Genomic DNA, 16773 nt, shown 5'->3' on the forward strand with positions numbered 1-16773 from the left:
GGCATACCCAGAGGGTAAATGGGCCATGGATATGAACTGACATCTCGCAAAAGAGGAAATATAGAAAAGGCTGCTTGATAACATGTGATGAGACCTTTTTCAAGGTTTGCTTGCTCGTGCTATTTTTAGCCAAAAGAATTTGAAATTGTATAGGCACGCTGATAAAATATAAACATGTGCATGCACTGGGATAAAAATGTACATACAAGAGAATCGTCAGGCTGTTGATAGGGGTGACCTTGGAAGAATAGGGATTACAAGTGATTCAGGGGGGTACTGCTTGTATGTTTTTTACATCCTTTGCAAATTGTTTACAATGAGCACATCTTATTTTATAATCAAGAAGGAGAGAAACTATATGAAAGAGCCTGTCCTCTGCTCTGGTGTATGACCCAGGCAGGAGGCACTGCCTGGATGTTCAGCCATCCTTCCTGTGCAGGGGGCATCTTAGTTACCTCCCAGCCAGGGCATTGCAGCAAGCACTCTGTGCAACATGCCAAAATGCAGGTGTTCTGGCCCAGCCCTGGTCTAGGGACCAGAAAGGCAAGGGGTGGGGTATGGGAAGACCATGGTCTCCCACTCAGAGACTTGGGTGTGTCCTCTGGTGAAGAATCTCTCTTCTTTAGAAGGACAGCCCCACCCCTTTCTTTGGTATTTTAGCCCTTCTTTGGGGCTTAACATCCCCTTTGTCATTTTTTGTATCTGGCTTTTTATGTGCTCAAGTTGCATATAAACATGCTGTTAGTGAACTTAAAGGAGAGTTAAATAAACCGTGTATATTTGTCAGCCAAAGGATGCTGACGCAAAATATCAGAAATCGTTTGGTTTTTATAAAGGGTATTTATTTGGGGTAGAAGATGCCGTCATTCAGCCATCCTCTTCCTCTTAAGGCTCCGTGGTCCTGGCTTCTTCCAATATGAGCGTAGGCCATCAGGCTCTCTAGACTTTGTCTCTCTTCCTGGGGCTCGATTCCCTCTGGGCTCAGGCTCGCTCCTCTCCATAAGGTCAGCTGTAGACTGTCAGGCGAACGGCTCTTCTCTCTTCCCAGGGCCTCTGCCATGTCTGTGGGGCTGTCTCTATTCCTCTTTGTTCTTCTCCTGTGTGTTTACTTCCCACGCTTAAGCTCAGAACTCCCACGAACTTCTGTGCCTTGTTGTTTTCTCTTCGAGTCCCTGCCCACCAAGGGGGCAGGGACTCAACATCCTACTGACATGGCCCAATCAAAGCGTTAATTGTTATTTAATCAAGTAAAAGTGAAACCCCTGAAAGCAGTATAATCTAATATGCCTAAACCAGTTCACAAACATAATCCAATATCTATTTTTGGAATTCATAAACAGTATCAAACTGCTACACGGTGCTTTTCTCCAGCGTTCAGCTACTGGCTTTGTGGAGTGGGGGCAGAGATGGACGCAAGCTCTTAATTAGTGGTTTCTTGTTGGTTTCCTGAGGACAGTGTAAGTTGTTTTTTGTTTTTTTAAGTTAACATTCACTGAACATTCGCTTCCTTCAATCTGTGGAACTGTCCTGTGAGGTAGGGGATACTCCTAAGTCCCCTATTTTACAGATGAAGTAGTTGAAGAGCACAGAGGAACCCCTTGTCTGCCAGCACAAGCCAGTGCAGAGCCACCCTCCAATTGGGCCCTGCAGCCTGGGCCCTACATCCCTGCCGTGACTTCCATTCCTTTAGTACTTGAGGAGGTGAACCGCCTGTGACTTCCATTCCTTAAGTACTTGAGACGAAATGCCCCCCCCCCCTTAACTTCCATTCCTTTAGTACTTGAGGAGATGGACCCATCTTTGTTGGTCCACCTTATACATGAAGCTGGGGGCTTTGATTTATTGTTCCCAGATGGTGTAAGCACAGGTATAAATGTCTGTGGAAGAAATTTTGGTTGTCAGATAATTAAATGGAAAGTTCTAAAAAGGAATTTTCTAAGTCAGGACTTCCAACAAATCTGAGGAAAACTCCTTAGTGCATTCAGACTTGTTCTTTGCTCTGAGGGTGGGGCAGTGCTGGTTCATCAGAGTGCCTTGGTTGGTCCGTGTGTCAGGGATCAGGTCAGGATCGAGTCCTGAAAGGAATTTAGCAAAACATACCTTCAGTGTTGAACTTAGAGACGTCCCAGATGGCCTGAAGCTGACATTAATTGTACCCAACCTCTTCAGAAGGCTAACAGTTCTTTTGTATCGAAAGGGTTTGGAATAGGATGAGGTGAGAGATGCTCATGTCTACTGTACCGTTTTATAAAACAGGTAAGCGTGCCCTCTACCAGCCACTCAAATCCAGCCTACTCGTCTGACAACGCGTTCTTGGGGATGGGAAGACTGACGGACTGGGACAGGCGTGCTGCCCCGCTCCGTCTTCGTGCCCGTGGGGGTCTACCCCAAGGGTTTAGAACCAGCCTAGTGGAGCAGGAAGGGCTTACAGAGAGGCTTCTGCTCAGGAGCACCTGCCAGGGCTGTGAGGCTTTCTTGTCCAGCTCTGCATCCCTCACAGCGCACAAGGCTGAGGCCAGGAGTGGGACCCAGGGCTCTCAGGTGTGGCCAGCGGGTCACCAGACCGTTTTAGGTGCTTCTAGTGTAGTTCACTGTAGGTAGAAAGACTAGATTCACCCTCTTGGATTTCACAAAGAAATCAATGCAAAGACATTTGATGTGTCTCGTGCTTTTTTGTGCTATGAAGCCTTCAGAAGGAACTCTTCTCCCATGTTTTCAAGGCATTTTTACTTAAAAGTGACATTTAATTTTTTTTAATAAAGTAAACCTTGGGTCAAACAGCTCCTTTTTTTGTTTTTTTTAGAGGTTCCAGGGATTGTACCTGGGGCCTCATACATGGGAAGCAGACGCTCAACCACTGAGCTACATCCCCTTCCCCGAAAAGCAACTTTTGATTGGGCCAAGAGGGGAAAAAGGTGTGCCTCTTGCTAACAACCAGCGCTGCAGGGCCAGAGGAGCACAGCTGGAGTCCTGCGTGGGCCTGGCTGGCTGCCGGCTCTGCTCAGACGGCTCCTGGGCCTGTAATCCCAGCCGACGCTGAGTGAACACTAAACCGCTGGGTCTTGAGAGTTCACATTTTCACACGAATATGTGGCACAATAAAACATCAAAGCATCTCAGACTCTTCCCTGAAAGAGGAAGTTAGTATGCAGTTAAAGTTGAATCTGAGGTATAATTTTTCAGGGGTAATTTGGCATACACAAATTAATTAGAACGTTGCCAAACTCTTAAAGCACCTCAGCACCATCAGCACGATCGGCACCCTGGGCCGGCCAGTGTCGTGGGACGGTCCACATTCAGGACTTCGAGCAGCCTCCAGGTGCTGGTAGCATTCCCACCATGACCATAAAAATGTCTCCAGGTGCTGCCGGGTGCCCCCTTGGGTGTCGTCACCCCCAGTTGAGAACCCTGCTCCAGGTAATGTTTAACAAACACTTGCTCAAAGAAACTAGGCTTCTCCTATTTCACCAAGCACTGTTGAGGGCCGCAGTGGTCTAAGCGGGGAGCTCCCTGTCCCGGGTGCCGCCCACGCGCTCCCACGGCCTCCATCGCTGGCTTCCATCGCTGGCTTCATGCTTTGGCCTGGGAGCCCGTCTCTCTTTTGGAAGGTTGAAACAGGAACTGAACTCCCCTTCCTCAGGAACAGACACTCATCTTAGATAAGCCATCTTAATTACAGAACAAGCAGATGGAACATTCTCAGCTTTGCAGGAAATCTCTTATTTTTCCTTGGTAAAAAGTAAAATGGCCTGACCTCCAGGAGTCATCTGGTTGGATAAGGTTGTCAGTGTGACTCTCATCTTCCTTTTTCCTTTCTCTTCAGAAAAGACCTAAGTGTGAAATACCCTGAAGACCTTCCCATCACCCTTCCAAACCTGCTGAGGTTCATCTTGCATTACTCAGACCCTGCATCTGCCCCCCAGAACTTGGCTAACCCGCCTACCAAACAGTGTCTTCAGAGCGAGGCAGTCTTACAGCAGAGCCACATCTCCCACCTGGAGAGAGAGATTCAGAAGCTGAGAGTGGAAATCGGCACCCTGCACCGAGCTCAGGTGCAGGTGGAGGCCCAGCTCGCCAGTGCCCGCAGGGACGAGCACCGGCTGCTGCGGCAGCAGCAGACCCTGGAGCAGCAGCACCGCCTGCTCCAGCTGCACAGCGAGCAACTGCAGGCCCTGTATGAGCAGAAAACCGGGGAGCTCGAGGAGGTGGCCCGTAAGCTCCAGGAGCTGGCTGACGCCTCAGAGAACCTCCTCGCCGAGAACACGTGGCTCAAGATCCTGGTGGCCACCATGGAGAGAAGGCTTGAGGGCAAGGATGGAGCCGGGACTCTCATTTCCCCAACAGAGGCGCACTCTGACCACCCCGAGCCCCCAGATGCCCCCCAGTTACCCAGCAGCACCCCACCACCTTCCATTGTCAGCTCCACGCTGGCAACCGAAAGGAATAATGAGAACAGGACAGACTGACGTTTAAAGGATATGAAAAAATCAGAGGTGAAAAATGTATATTTGGAATCTATTTATGCAAATTTTATTGAAATTTATTGTAAATAAAGATTTTCTCAGTGGTCTAGAAAATCAGCTTGAATGTCATTCAACTTTTATTGAGCAGGGACGGCATCCCTTCCACTTATTGCACAAACTTGGTGGCTTTGAGAAAAACAGTATAGCACAGTCCATGTGAAGATGTGCCTGAAGAATCAGTCCCTGTTTAGTGGCTCAGTGTCACAAAGTTCCCTCCCCACTCCCCTGCTGTTGCTTCTGCGATGCTGCAAAGGACGAAAGGTTAATTTCTTGACTGACTATTCAGAAAACTTCAGTGTAACAGTTGGACTATTCAGAGTGAACTCAATGAGAGATCATAACTTCCTAAGCTTTCTTAAAAAAGTAGCTCTTGATAAATCAGGACAGTAAGGGCTAGTGTGCAGCCAGTGGCCAGCTCTCCAGGCCTTTTCATTTTCCTCCCGTCGCACCAGACACTCACCCAGCACTGCCAACTCTCTTCGAGGGGCCCCAGTTAGATTGCAAAGATGTGGTCCCTGGCAGTGGGGAAGTGGGTTAGAAAAAAAACCTGAAGTGAAGCTGATAAGAAAGCAATATTTAATGCATTTCAAAAGAAACTCTACCTGCACAGTAAAAACCTCAGGGTAAGGCTAAAAATCAAGTGTTGGTCGGTTTCAGGGGTCAGGCTCAGACTGAAAATCAAATCCCAGTTGTCATGAATTACTCAGGTCTTGATCTGAAAGTAAAACCACCAGCTCACATTGCTGGCTGCAGCGAAGGAGAGGGAGAGAGCTGGGAGTTGCAAAGGGCAAAGCGAATGGACCAAAAGCCTCAGCCTTTTCTCTCCTACACTTTCACATTCTGTGAGCCTCCTACATTAGAAAGCAAACCTTCCTCATCTGCCAGTCAGCAGAACTTCCGTTCTCCTTTCTGGAAGTGACTTCAGCATCTGGACCCACGAGGCCCCCCCCCCCCCAGCCTCCTGCCCACTGGGCCTGCAGGGCCTCTGCTAATCTCCCCCTTTAACTGTCATACCACCCATTCCCCAGGGGGCCGCCTCCAGCAAGGGGCCAGAGGCATCTCCTCCACTGGACTGAAAGTCCAGCTGCTTTCCAGGGGCTCCCCAGTAGCCCACCTGTGGTATTTCAGTGCTGCCTCATTAGTTGCCCCTTCTCCCAGCCTCAGCCATTATTTAATGTGTGACTCCCTATTTAGGAGTGTACTGCTGACATACAGCTCCCCCTCTGGGGTTCTGAAAGGTAGATTAGTTCCACATGCTTTTTGGAGGAGCCTTCCATGAGGCTAGAGGAGACGCCTTCAGGCTGACCAGGAAGCTGGAGGTTGGAGGGCGGCAGGTGGCGCAAGCGTTAGGGGCCAGTGCTCTACCGTCAAGCCAGGGCCAGCCTGTGGGAGGGACTGAAGGTGCCCACGTGGGTCAGGTGCTACACGTGACGGCTTAGGACGTGCTTACAGGAGGAGGATTAAAAATCTAAGCAAGCTGACTTACATGGCCACGAAGGACACCTCGGAGACACAGGCTGCTGGGGCGCCAGGGGGACCAAGAGCCACCAACCCATTGCCTTGGCAAAGCGGCAATTCCTAGCTTGGGAGTCCCCAACCCCGCCTCGGTGCTCACTAAGCACCAGCTGTCAGCAGCCTGGTGGCGTCCGTGCGGAGGTGGAGGTCTTCCTGCACAGAGGTGACCCTCCACAGCCCCCGATGCCTCAGAGCCAGTCCAGGGAGCGTGGTCTGCAGTGACCACGGAGGAAACCCTTCAGGACCCTGCAGGTGGGCGGTAATCTGAGAGGGAAGGAAGAGAACTTGTGAAAAGGGAAGAGGAAAGCAAAGAAAGAAACACTTGACCATCCCCTCCTCTTCCTCTCCAGTGCAGAAAATAGTAAATACAAAAACAAAAAAATCACAACTTCTTCTCCTGGGCCAACTGGACTTCAGAAGAAAAGGCGCCGCCATGGGCTCTGGTGTTTCTCTGAGGACAGTGATGACAGCAAAGCCGGCGGGGGGACGGGGCAGTACTCGGCATGCTTGAGACGAACGGGGCAAGAACTGCTCTGCTACTGGGGTGCCTGGCAGCCCTCGGGACGCATGCCCTGACGAGTCCTTCACCAGCTCCCAAGCACCTTCAGTGGCTTCCTTGCAATAACTCCACTATCCACAGGAACGGACACTTCACAACCGAATCTTTCGAGAAAGGAGAGAGGGGCATGGTTCTCGATCCACTGCTAACCAGCAGAAATCACCACAGTGCCCCAACTGGTCAGCCACGGGACTGAGGACGTTTCACTTCCTCGACACATCCACGTCTAGGTGCCAGTGGCCCCTGCCCAGTGCCGCTGGGGCCTTCCTCTGTTGTCTTGACTCAGCTCATCATTAGTAGTGGCGTCGCCAAGCTGGTTCCATGTGCTCTAGGTGGTCATTTTTAAAAATCGGCAAAAAGGCGTAAGCACATGCTTGTGGGGGCCTATTTACAGTTCACAGGTTTGTTAGTTCACGCATTACAGTAGTAGCTCCATCAGAAAACAGGCTCAGCTAAACATTCAAGTAACAAAGCGCTACAGGGCCAGGAGCCCCTGCGGGGTCAGCCTGCCCACTGCCTGCAATGGGCAGCCCCGCCAGGAGGCCAAGGGGGTGCCCAGGGCCACCGAGGCCAGGCTCAGGGCCCCGGGCGTCCGTGCATGCGATGATGAAGCCCGCCGAGGCCATGCCAGCAAGTGTCAGCCCCTCCTCAGCCAGCAGCGCGCCTGCGCGGGCTCGCCCCTCCCCGCGCCTCTCGGCTGGCTGCCATCAGGGCCGGGAGCCCCCGCTCAGCCGTGGACCTCGGGGCCGCTGGGGGTCAGCTTGGCCTTTCTCTCCACGCACGGTCCCTTGGCTGAATACTGCACCAGCAGGAAGGGCTCCTTGGTCTCGCCATCCCCCACGATGCTCTCCTCGTCCTCCGACTGGCCAATGTGCTGGAGCCGCAGGTAGCACCAGCAGCCCAGGATCAGGGCCCCCAGCGCGGCGATGGCGATGAGGATGACGATGACCGTGACCACTCCCGTGGTGGGGCTGTGGTCCATGATGGACATGGTCAGCGCGTGGGGGCGGCTTCCGCGACAGGAAGCGCTCGGGGCGGCCGGCTCAGTGGGGCTGGAACTCAGGCTGGACGCGAGACTCCTGAAAGACAAAGGGAGGTGAAACGAGGTTGGGGACCAGGCTGGGACCCCAACCCGAGCCAAGCCCCAGGTGGCCCTTCCCTGGGATCTACCCTTAGTTCCTCAGCCTAACAGCCCCACCCGCGTCCTAGAGAAAACCCTCGGGCTGGCTTTGGCCGTTTCTCTGTTCGGCAGCGTCACGGGCTCCCTTAGCTGCCCTCCGCCTGCTTCCAGGTAATGCCCAAGTGCCACCAGACCTCAGCCCCGGAGCGTGGGGTGCAGGTGAGGCAGACACTGCGGCAGCCCCACCCACATTTCAGGAACCCGTTCTGGAAGCCCCACACACAGCAGGAGTTCAGTCAAGACCCAGTGACTCAAAGGAGCCAGTGGCTCGTGATGGCCAGAGCCGAGGGACCTGAAGGCGGGGGGATAACAGCCTCTCCCACCAACGGGCAACGTAGGTCCCTTGCCAAGGTCCTTCAGCAACACCCGAGAAAGGGTGCAGCAGACGAGAGCCTCTGCCCACCAGGGAACTGCAGGCAGCCCAGGGAGGTCCCGGCACACAGCACACTCCGGGTGGCAGGCGCCGGTGGGGCCTCGGACGTGGCCAGACAAGGCCAAGGCCCTCAGGAGGCGCGGGGGACGTGCAGGGGAGGGCGTGCCGGGCCGCTCCTGCCCTGACGGTGCTCGGCGTCCAGGGTAGGAAGCCGGCCGCAACGGGTCCGTGTATCAAAGGGTCACTACCAAGGGGGGATGGCACGCCAGGCACGGAAGGAGCAAGGCGCCACGCCGCAGACACTGGTGGAGAAGCGACGCGATGCCGAGACCTGCAGGGAAGCAGAGCCGGGACCAGGAACCAGCCGGAGGCAGCGGCTGGGCGGGAGCAAGCCAGGGAGGGGGGTGAAGCGGGCCTGGGGGGGGCGGGGGGCGGGGAGCGGGGAGCGGGCCAGGCTGTTCCCGAGGGAAGACTCCGGTCCACCTCCCAGCCACGGACCCTCCGGCAACTGCCTCCACCTGAGCCGCCACCCTCATCTGTGCTGGGGGCCGGTGGCGCGAGGGTCCCTGGCCGAGGGGTACCCGCCAGGCCTACGAGGCCAGCACGGGGGCGGCCCGTCCGGGGCGTGGCTCGGCCGCTGTAGCCACCTTGGGTGCTGAAGGCACAGACGAGCAGGTCCCCAAGTGCTGGCGTTTCCGTATTCCTGCCACATCATCGCCAACGGAGCACCCGGGGTGGCTGAGGGTGAGGAGGGGCTCGTTCCACACTGCCGCTCAGGGCGGGCGCAGGGAGGGCGGGTGCCGACGCTCAACTTGTCTACGCGACCGCCATCAGCTCGGCCCTGGAGCTGAAGGTCTCCCCTCCAAAGAGGATCCCCGCCCAGTGTCCCTGGGCAGTAACAGCCCTAACTAGCAATGCTTCTTATGCAACAGGGAGTCTCCCCAGAGGCCAGGTTTGCCTCAAGGTCAAAGGCAGCTCCAGCAGGGCCCTGAGTATTTCCAGGCACCAGCCCTGGAGGAGTCTGCCACTCCTGGGCGCCGCCCTGCGGCCTGAGCCCACCTCTGCAGGGGACCCTGGGCAGGAAGGGGGCAGGTGCCCCGAGTCTGCCAGGCCCACGCTACACCATCGTGCTCTCTGGCTCTGCAGACCGCCCATGCGGGGCCCAGTGCCCTTTACACGCAGGGCGGCCCCAGGGCCCGACGCGTCACCACCGCCTCCATCCCCTACCCCCACCTGCACACTCCCTGCCACCCAGGCTCCTGGAGCTCCCTCTGCCCTTGACCGAATCCAGGGGAGCTCCACCGCGGATTACTGTGCCCCCCAGGGGACAAGGAGCAAGGTTTGGAGACATCCTGAGTGATCGCAACTGCAGGGGGCAGAGGCCAGGGGTGCTGCCAAACGTCCTACGATGCCACAAAGAATCGCCCAGACCAAGATGACAAGGGTTTAGAGGTTGCCAAAGCTGCCGGGAGCTCTGGCTGGAGCAGCGTCTCCCCGGGGACCCTCCTGACCGCACTGGCGCCTCCCCTCCAGGGCTCCAGCCTCGGTTTGCAGCCCAGTGTGATCGAGGGGGGCCATCTGGTTGGCGCCCGCCGCCCCCAGCAGACCGGGAGCTCCCCCAGGTACCAGAAGGGGCACCTGGCCTCTCCCCTGCCACAACCAGGACAGCTCTCGGCTCCCACGAGCCACTCAGCCTCTCCTCTCAGGCCCCCACGCTAGACCGGGGACCCCCCTCACCCCCTGGGAGGCCGCCTGGCGTTGCCTCGGTCCTGCCCACTCGTCCTGCCCCCGCCAGCCCCCTTCCTGCCAGGAGAAAGCCACCTGCTTCCTCCTCCCTCCCCGCCTCCACTGGCCGTGGGCACACGGGGCCTGCTGGGCACCTGCCCTCCCACCTGGCTGCAGGGCACCTGCCCTCCCACCTGGCTGCCGGGGCAGGAAGGCAAATCAGAACCCACCTGGAAGGGGAAGCGTGTGTGTCCCGGGGCTGGGTCCTGGGCAGGAAGCAGGAAATCAAACAATGGCCTGGCCCCGACTCCAGAGCTAGCTCAGAAGCCAAGGGGACACCCAGGAGTCCCGGGGGACGTCAGCGGGCTGGACGGAGGGGCTGGGGAAACCGATGAGGAAACTGAGGCACTGGCTGCCCCAGCTCAAAGGGGCCTTTGAGAACTGGTGACCCCAAAGCCCTGTCCGCTGCCCCCGACCCCAGGCTGGAGGCGCGGGCAGGGCCGGGCTGGCAGCTCAGCCCCGCGTGCGGAGAGGGTATTTATTCTTCCCGCGCCAGGCGAGTATTTCCTGAGCCCTGGTCTTTCAAAAGGCTGCCAGCGTCATCTGTGGCTCGGCCCTCAGGGCTCCCTGGCGCCAGCAGAAAACGCCATCCCTGCCGCGCCTTCCACACCCCAGGCCGCTCCCCGCCCCCTGCACTTGCTGTCCCCTCGGCCTGGGATGTTCTCCCCTGCCTGTCGCAAGACTGGGGATGCCTTCCCAGACCGCCCTGGCCCAGGCACCCCCTGCCCCCTCCACCGCCTGGTCACCTTCCTTTGCTTTCCTGATCTCCGCATTGCCTGACGCTCTCTTGGTTCAGTGTGTGGGCCTGGCCGCTGTCTCCGTCCCCAAAGCGGACTCTGCGTGTGTAAGAGGAGGGTCCTGTTTGTCTCGCCCACTGCTGACCCCCCGCCCCGTCACAGGGTGGCACACAGGAGGTGCTCAATAAATGTGTGCCGAGGAGTCCCAGCCCAGGGATAGAGTAAAGGATGAGAGGAGACTCTGAGAACCCCCTAGCCCCTGGCCACCGGTCCCCCCCACGTCTGTCCCCAACAGGCTGGAGGAAGCTGGCAGCTGCCTGGGAGGGGGCGGGAGCCCACCGAGGGACAGCTGGCTCCCAGGCTGGCTGGGAGGCGGGGTCGGGGGGGTCTGGTCTGGATCCCAGGGCTGGCCGGGCCACCACTGGGCCTCCCACCGGCGCCACGGGAAGCAGGTGCCTCCTGCAGGTGAGCGGCGCCTCACCCTGCTCCCAGGGCCCGCGGGCCAGGCCAGGGGTCTGCAGAGGAAGGCGAGTCCACCTGGACCCGGCAGGGGCCCAGGGCACGTGGGGAACTTGGGCTGCCTCTGAATCATCCTCAAAACTCCACATTTCTTCAGCAGTCACCTAATCCTCCTCCCCCCCCCCCCTTCGGCTAACTCTGCTCACCGTTTGCACCCCCATTTTAGAGATGAGAAAACTGAGGCTAAGGGAGTTTCCCTGAGTTGCCCAAGAGAGAAGAGCCAGAAAGCAGGAGGTAGGCTGTGCCAGCAGCGGGCCGGGCAGCGCAGAGCGGGGGTCTTCCATGGGCAAGCGGCCAGGCCAGCTGGGGGCCGCCCCGGGAAGTGCCCGCCCCAGAGCCCGTGGTCTCTGGACCAGCACGGGAGCGGGGCACCGCTCCGGCCACCCCACAGCATCCCGGGGCCGGCCTCAGGCAAGCAGAGCCTGGCATTCGAAGCCCAAGCTCCCAGCAGCCCCTGCCCCGGCCCACATGCCTTCACTCCTGCCTCTGCCATTCCTGGAAACAAGGTCAGGAGCCGAGGCTGCCCCTCTGCGCTCCCCAAACGCCCTCCACGGCGGTCACGTGGAGCACTGTGTCCCTTGGCCGGGTCCACACGTGTCACCTGGATTAGCACAAGGTGGTCGGCAGTGGCAACCGCCCTGGCCAGCTCCGGTGAGCACGTCTGCCTGCCTTGCCCACTCTAGCACCCCCGTGCCCCGGTGCCAGTTTCCCAGGCTCAGAGGGGGCAGGGGCCTGGGACCTCCAGAGCCCCCGGTGCAGGGCCGGAGCGACGCGCCATCAGAGCCCAGGCTGCCCTGCCCGCCACCAGGGTCCAGAGGGCAGTCCCAGCCTCGGCTGCCAGCAAGCAGCGGGCAGGGGTCTCCCGCCACCCTGCTCTCCCTCAGGGGCCCGAGGCTTCTCCTCCTCCCTGGTGACCCCTCCCTCTTCACAGGACCCCGAAACTTAAGCCCCAATCCCCTCCACTTGCCACTCGAGGCCAAGAGCCAACAGCCAGTGCCAGTGGGAAAGGGTAGTCCCCTCCCTCTCCCCGCCTCACCCCTCCACTGGTCACTGGGACCCAGCCAAGCAAGCCGCTCCCACGGCCTCAGTTTCTCCATGTGCAAAATGGGAACAAGTCTCTGACTTTACCCATCCGGCCACAGAGAGGATAGGAAGGGACAGGAAAAGTGAAGCCGGAAGGGCTGTGGGGCCACCGGTGTGCGGGCACAGTCCTGGGGGCCACAAAGAGGACAGCAAGCCATCACCCCCCCCCCCAAGGACTGCCCACCAGGAGGCCACAGCACCTGGCCCAGGCCCAAGGCCACAAACAGCCCCTTCCCTGGGCACACGCTGCCACCGTCTTCTCCCTTACCTGGGAACATCACGAGTGTTCGGCTGGGGACGCGTGCCACCTCCCTCCCCCCACAGCCTCCGCTTCCTGGGGCCCCTCAGGGAGGCCAGGAGGGCTGCCCCCTCCCGGCCAGGGCTCCCACCGCCAGCCCCAGGGGTCGAGCCACGTTCTCCCCCAAAAAAGCCGTGGGCCAGACACGCCGCACACCCAGCCCCGCCTCTTCAGGCCACCCCGGTTCACACACCAAAGCGCTTCCCGCACCTGGTCAGGAAAGAGGGCTGTGGGCACAGGGAGGGCGCTGGGGCCCGGGGACCCCTCCCTCAGGAACCTGCCCTGGGAGAGCCAGCACCAGCAAGGGGGTGGGGGTGTGCGACGGAAGCCACCGCCAGGGACGCTGCCGCTGCCGCCGGTGCTATCACACCCCGCCTCCGGGAGAGGAAACTCGCACCAGAGCCCCGTTTCCCTTTGAGAGAAGAGGAAGCTGGGCCCGCAGAGACGTGGGGACTGCCCCAAGGTCACCCACGGCCTCCTGCAGCCCAGGCCCATGCCCCACCCGGACCCACCCACTGGTCACTCTCACCCGAGCCCCCCTCGGCCAAACACGTGGTAATAACAGCAGACGGCTGAGGAAAGTTGCCACACACGGAGCTGACTGCTTCACACCACTCAGCTCCTCTCAGCCTCAAAACAACCCAGGAGGTGAGTTATCACTATTCGCACTTTGCAGATAAAGAATCTGAGGCTCAGAGACGTGAAGTCAATTGCCCAAGGTCACACAGCACAAAAGTGGTGGCTGCGCAAGAATTCAAACTCGAACCCCGACTCCAAAATGCCATAGTCCTGACCCCACCCTCCCACGCCTGAGGAGTCGGGGGACAGTTCTCACCCCCACAGGGACGGGCTGGGTGACCTCGGCGGAGGGCTGGATGGCTGGGGGCGCAGAGATGACAGGCACCCGGGCAATTCCCACGTGCCAAGCGCGCGCGACGTGCAGGCGCGGTGCCAGGCGCTCCACGCACCCTCTCATTTAACCTGCGAGGCGAGGCGACGCTGCCATGTCCCCAGGGTCCGGAGGAGCAGAGCAGGGCGCGAGAGGGGAGGGGGCTCTGCCTAGGGGGCGACGCGACAGCTGGAGAGGGACAACAGCTGGGGATGCAACCTAAGTCGGCCTGCCGCAGGGAAGGGGTCGGGGAGACCGCGGACCACGAGACCCGGTCAGCCCGCGGCGCGCAGTCGGTGCCAACGAAGCCGACACCGAACTCTGCAGCCCGGCCTCAGTTTCCCCACCTTCGAAATGGGCGCTAGACACCGTCCGGGTACCAGCTCTCCCGACCAAGCCGGGGGCGGCCAAACCCCCGCCTCCCCTGGAATTTAGAAAAATCCCGAAGTGTCCCGGAGAGTCCCGCGGCCGGCCCGGCTCGCGCAATCGCGGGCCCCGGTGCGGGGCAAGGCGCTGGCGCGGAGGGACACCCGCTCCCCGCCAGGCGGCCTCCGCCCCCCGCCGCCTCCTTTGTCCCGATCTCGCCGCAGCGCCGCGGACAAAGCGCCTCCGCCCGCGGGCGCGGCCCCCCGGAACAGACCCTCCCCCCGCAGCCGCGCCCCCGCCAGGGCCGCCCCTCCCCCGCGCCCGGACCCCGGCCCGCGGCCCAGCGCCCCCGCCGCGCCGGGCCGCCCCTTCCGCCCCGCGGGCGCCCGCCCGGCCGCCGGCCCCGCTCACCATGGCGCCGCCCGCCGCCCGGCCCGCTCGCCCGCAGCAGCCCCGCGGGCCCGCTCCGCCCGCCGCCAGCCCGGCCCGGCCGCCGCGCACCGTCGGGACGCAGGAGCCCCGCGCAGCGCGGGCGGGGGCGCCTCCGGCTCCGCCCCCCGGGGGCGGGGCCCGCCCGGCGCGGCCAATGGGAGCGCGCGCAGGGACGGCGGGGCGGGGCCGGGCGGGCGGGTCACGTGCGCCCCGGGGCTGGGCGGGGGCTGCGCGCGGCTGGCGGACGCGGGGCGCGGGCGGGGCTGGGCGCGCTCGGGCGAGGCGCGGGGCGTGCGGGACCTCGCCCCAGCCCGCGAAGGCCGCCCTTGCCCCGTCCTCTTACCGAGGGGGAAACTGAGGCGCACGGCGGCCGACAGCGTCCACGCTGCCCGGCAGCGGGAGCGGCGAATCGCGGGCAGGGCCGGAGAAAGGCGGGACCGCTGGGCCGAATCGTTCATTCATGCCCGCGTGATCCGTCCCTCCGTGCACGCCCTCGTTGGTTCCACGGTGCTGGAACACGGGCTGCGGGCCGGCCACGCCAGCCACTGCGGGAGCAGCCTGGACCCAGGACCCGGGCCCTCCTCTCACGCCCGCTGCGGGCGCGCCTGGGCCGCTGGCGTCCTGCTTACTGTCAACGTATTGTGTGCGTAGGCCCCATCCAGTCCCGCGTCCTGGCTGACCATCCTGCGTATTTGATCAAAACGACCCCAGAAGGGTCACAGATGAGGAACCCCAGGCTCCAAAGGGCTGCGAGCAGGTGGTGGGGCAGGGGTCCAGGCCCGGCCTGCCTGCAGGGAAACGGAGGCTCGAGGTAGTGCGGAAACCTCCACTTGTGTACCCCACGAAGGATGAAGGTGGGTCCTTGAAGATCTCAAGGCCCAGGGTGCTTGGAAGGCGGACGGGTGCGGGTGGAGCGCCTCTCCCTATTGCTGGGACCTTGTGGCCGGGAGACTACTTTGCCAGCCTCCCGGGCTCAGCCGAGCCTCTAGGAGCAGATGTGCCTCCCAGGGACCCTCACTCCCTTCTCTGGGCCTTTCTGGTCTTTCCAGCCTCTGCCATTTCCAGCCTCTGGGCCTTAGCCTATGTGCTTCCCTCCATGTGGAACATTCTTCCAGCTCACTTTTTAATCTCAGCCTAAATGCCCTTTCTCTCTGTTATTCTCTCTCCTGGAGGGTGAAATGCTCTGTGTCCCGGGTGTGTGATTGCCGGTTTGTCTGTCTCTCCCCGGGACTGGGTGTGCTGCAGTCACCGCTGAGCCTCCCGAGCAGGGCCTGGCCCCTGAATGCGTGTCTGGTGAGTGAAGAATGAACGGGCAGAACTGCGGGCTCGGCCCAGGTGCACCTACCCAGCCAGGAGGCCGGGGACGGGGAGCTGGAGGCCGAGCACAGGAGGGGACAGAGGCGAAAGGAAGCCCAGCTCCACGCCGGCTGCCCTGGAGGGAGAAGTCTCCAGGCCACGCCTCGCAACCACACCTGGGAGTCCTGAACCAAAGGAAACGGGTTCTTCCCGCAGAGCCGGTTCTGCGGCCTGTGGCTCCAGCCTCTGCGGCCGTGGCTCCAGCCTCGGGCTGGCCAAGGCCTCCTGAGTGGGGAGGGTCTGGGAGGGGCCAGCTCGAAGCCCCGAGCCAGGGCTGGCAAAGAGACGCCTGGGTAGGCCAAGACACTGGGGGGGGGAGGGTAAGGGGGGGAGACACAGCATGGCGTAATTGGAAGTCGAGACTGCCCACGCCAGCCTGCCTGGCTGGGTGGCTTGGGGAAATCGGGCTGCTTCTCTGTGCCTCCGTTTCCTCAGCTGGAAAATGGGTTGCTCGCAGGGGTCGTCGTGAGCCCACCGAGTGCTTGGCACTTGCAGGTAACGTCAGGAGTAAGGGCTGAAATGTGTGGCCTGGGGGCGCTGGGCTTCCCCACTTGGGACTTGAATCGTCTCTGACCCTCAGGCTTCTTTCTTCCCTCGGGGTCTCACTAAACCCACCTCTGGGGGTGCTGAGAGGGGCTGGGGGGGGCCCACCTGGGCCCAGCCATCCTGTTGCTCAGAGGAAGTTGCTTCAGTAACAGCGACCAGGAGAATAACAGCAGCAGGCACTAATCTGCATTTGTCACGCGCTGGCACTGTTCACAGCACTACCTGTGCATAAAAAGATGCAATCCCTGTTTTACAGACGGGGAAACTGAGGCATGGCAGTCCCCTGGGGCTCTTAATGAAATGCAGGTTCTGACTCCGGAGGTCTGGGGTGGGGCCTGAGAGTCTGCATTTCTAACAAGCCCCCAGGTGATGCTATCACTGGCAGGAGGGGAGGAATCACTGGCTGAAGGCTGGTGAGCACGGAGCCTGGACTTGACCGCAGGCATTAGGCTATGGAGCCCTGCCATAACCCGACCCGCCCGCCCCCAGTCCCTGCCCCAGCTCGCACCCCTGCAGAGAGGCAGGAAGTGTGGCTCCCCTCCCCCAAGCCCATTTCCTCTCCCTGGGCCCCTGCCACTTCCTCGGTGGTGACATCTGGCCCTTGAGGCCTCC

General features: G+C 60.5%; 2 protein-coding genes across 3 annotated transcripts in view; one reads left to right on the forward strand and one right to left on the reverse strand.

Annotated features, from left to right (window-relative positions):
* The window catches only part of TXNDC11 (thioredoxin domain containing 11), a 96892-nt gene extending 92315 nt beyond the window's left edge, over window positions 1–4577 (forward strand). The window contains exon 12 of the mRNA XM_058286462.2: window positions 3824–4577. Within this exon, the coding sequence (XP_058142445.1) occupies window positions 3824–4466 (643 nt within the window). The 3' untranslated portion in view covers window positions 4467–4577. The remainder of the gene's footprint in view (window positions 1–3823) is intronic.
* SNN (stannin) lies at window positions 4508–14310 on the reverse strand. Of its 2 annotated transcripts, none has more exons than XM_004460719.4 (2): window positions 14239–14310; window positions 4508–7676 (listed from the first exon to the last, which is right to left on the reverse strand). In XM_004460719.4, exon 2 carries the CDS (start codon window positions 7586–7588, stop codon window positions 7325–7327), a length of 264 nt encoding a protein of 87 aa, XP_004460776.1. In that variant the 5' UTR covers window positions 7589–7676; window positions 14239–14310; the 3' UTR covers window positions 4508–7324. The 2 variants fall into 2 exon arrangements, with proteins under 2 accessions (XP_004460776.1, XP_004460777.1); XM_004460720.5 differs by lacking the exon at window positions 14239–14310 and adding an exon at window positions 10106–10338.
* Between the last annotated feature and the right edge of the window lie 2463 nt (window positions 14311–16773).

The sequence above is a fragment of the Dasypus novemcinctus genome, chromosome 23 (assembly GCF_030445035.2).
Source record: "Dasypus novemcinctus isolate mDasNov1 chromosome 23, mDasNov1.1.hap2, whole genome shotgun sequence".
Lineage (NCBI taxonomy): Eukaryota > Metazoa > Chordata > Mammalia > Cingulata > Dasypodidae > Dasypus > Dasypus novemcinctus.

Excerpts from the sequence above, each read along its gene's own strand:
- SNN (XM_004460719.4), bottom strand. The coding sequence starts at position 7,588 with ATGTCCATCATGGACCACAGCCCCACCACGGGAGTGGTCACGGTCATC.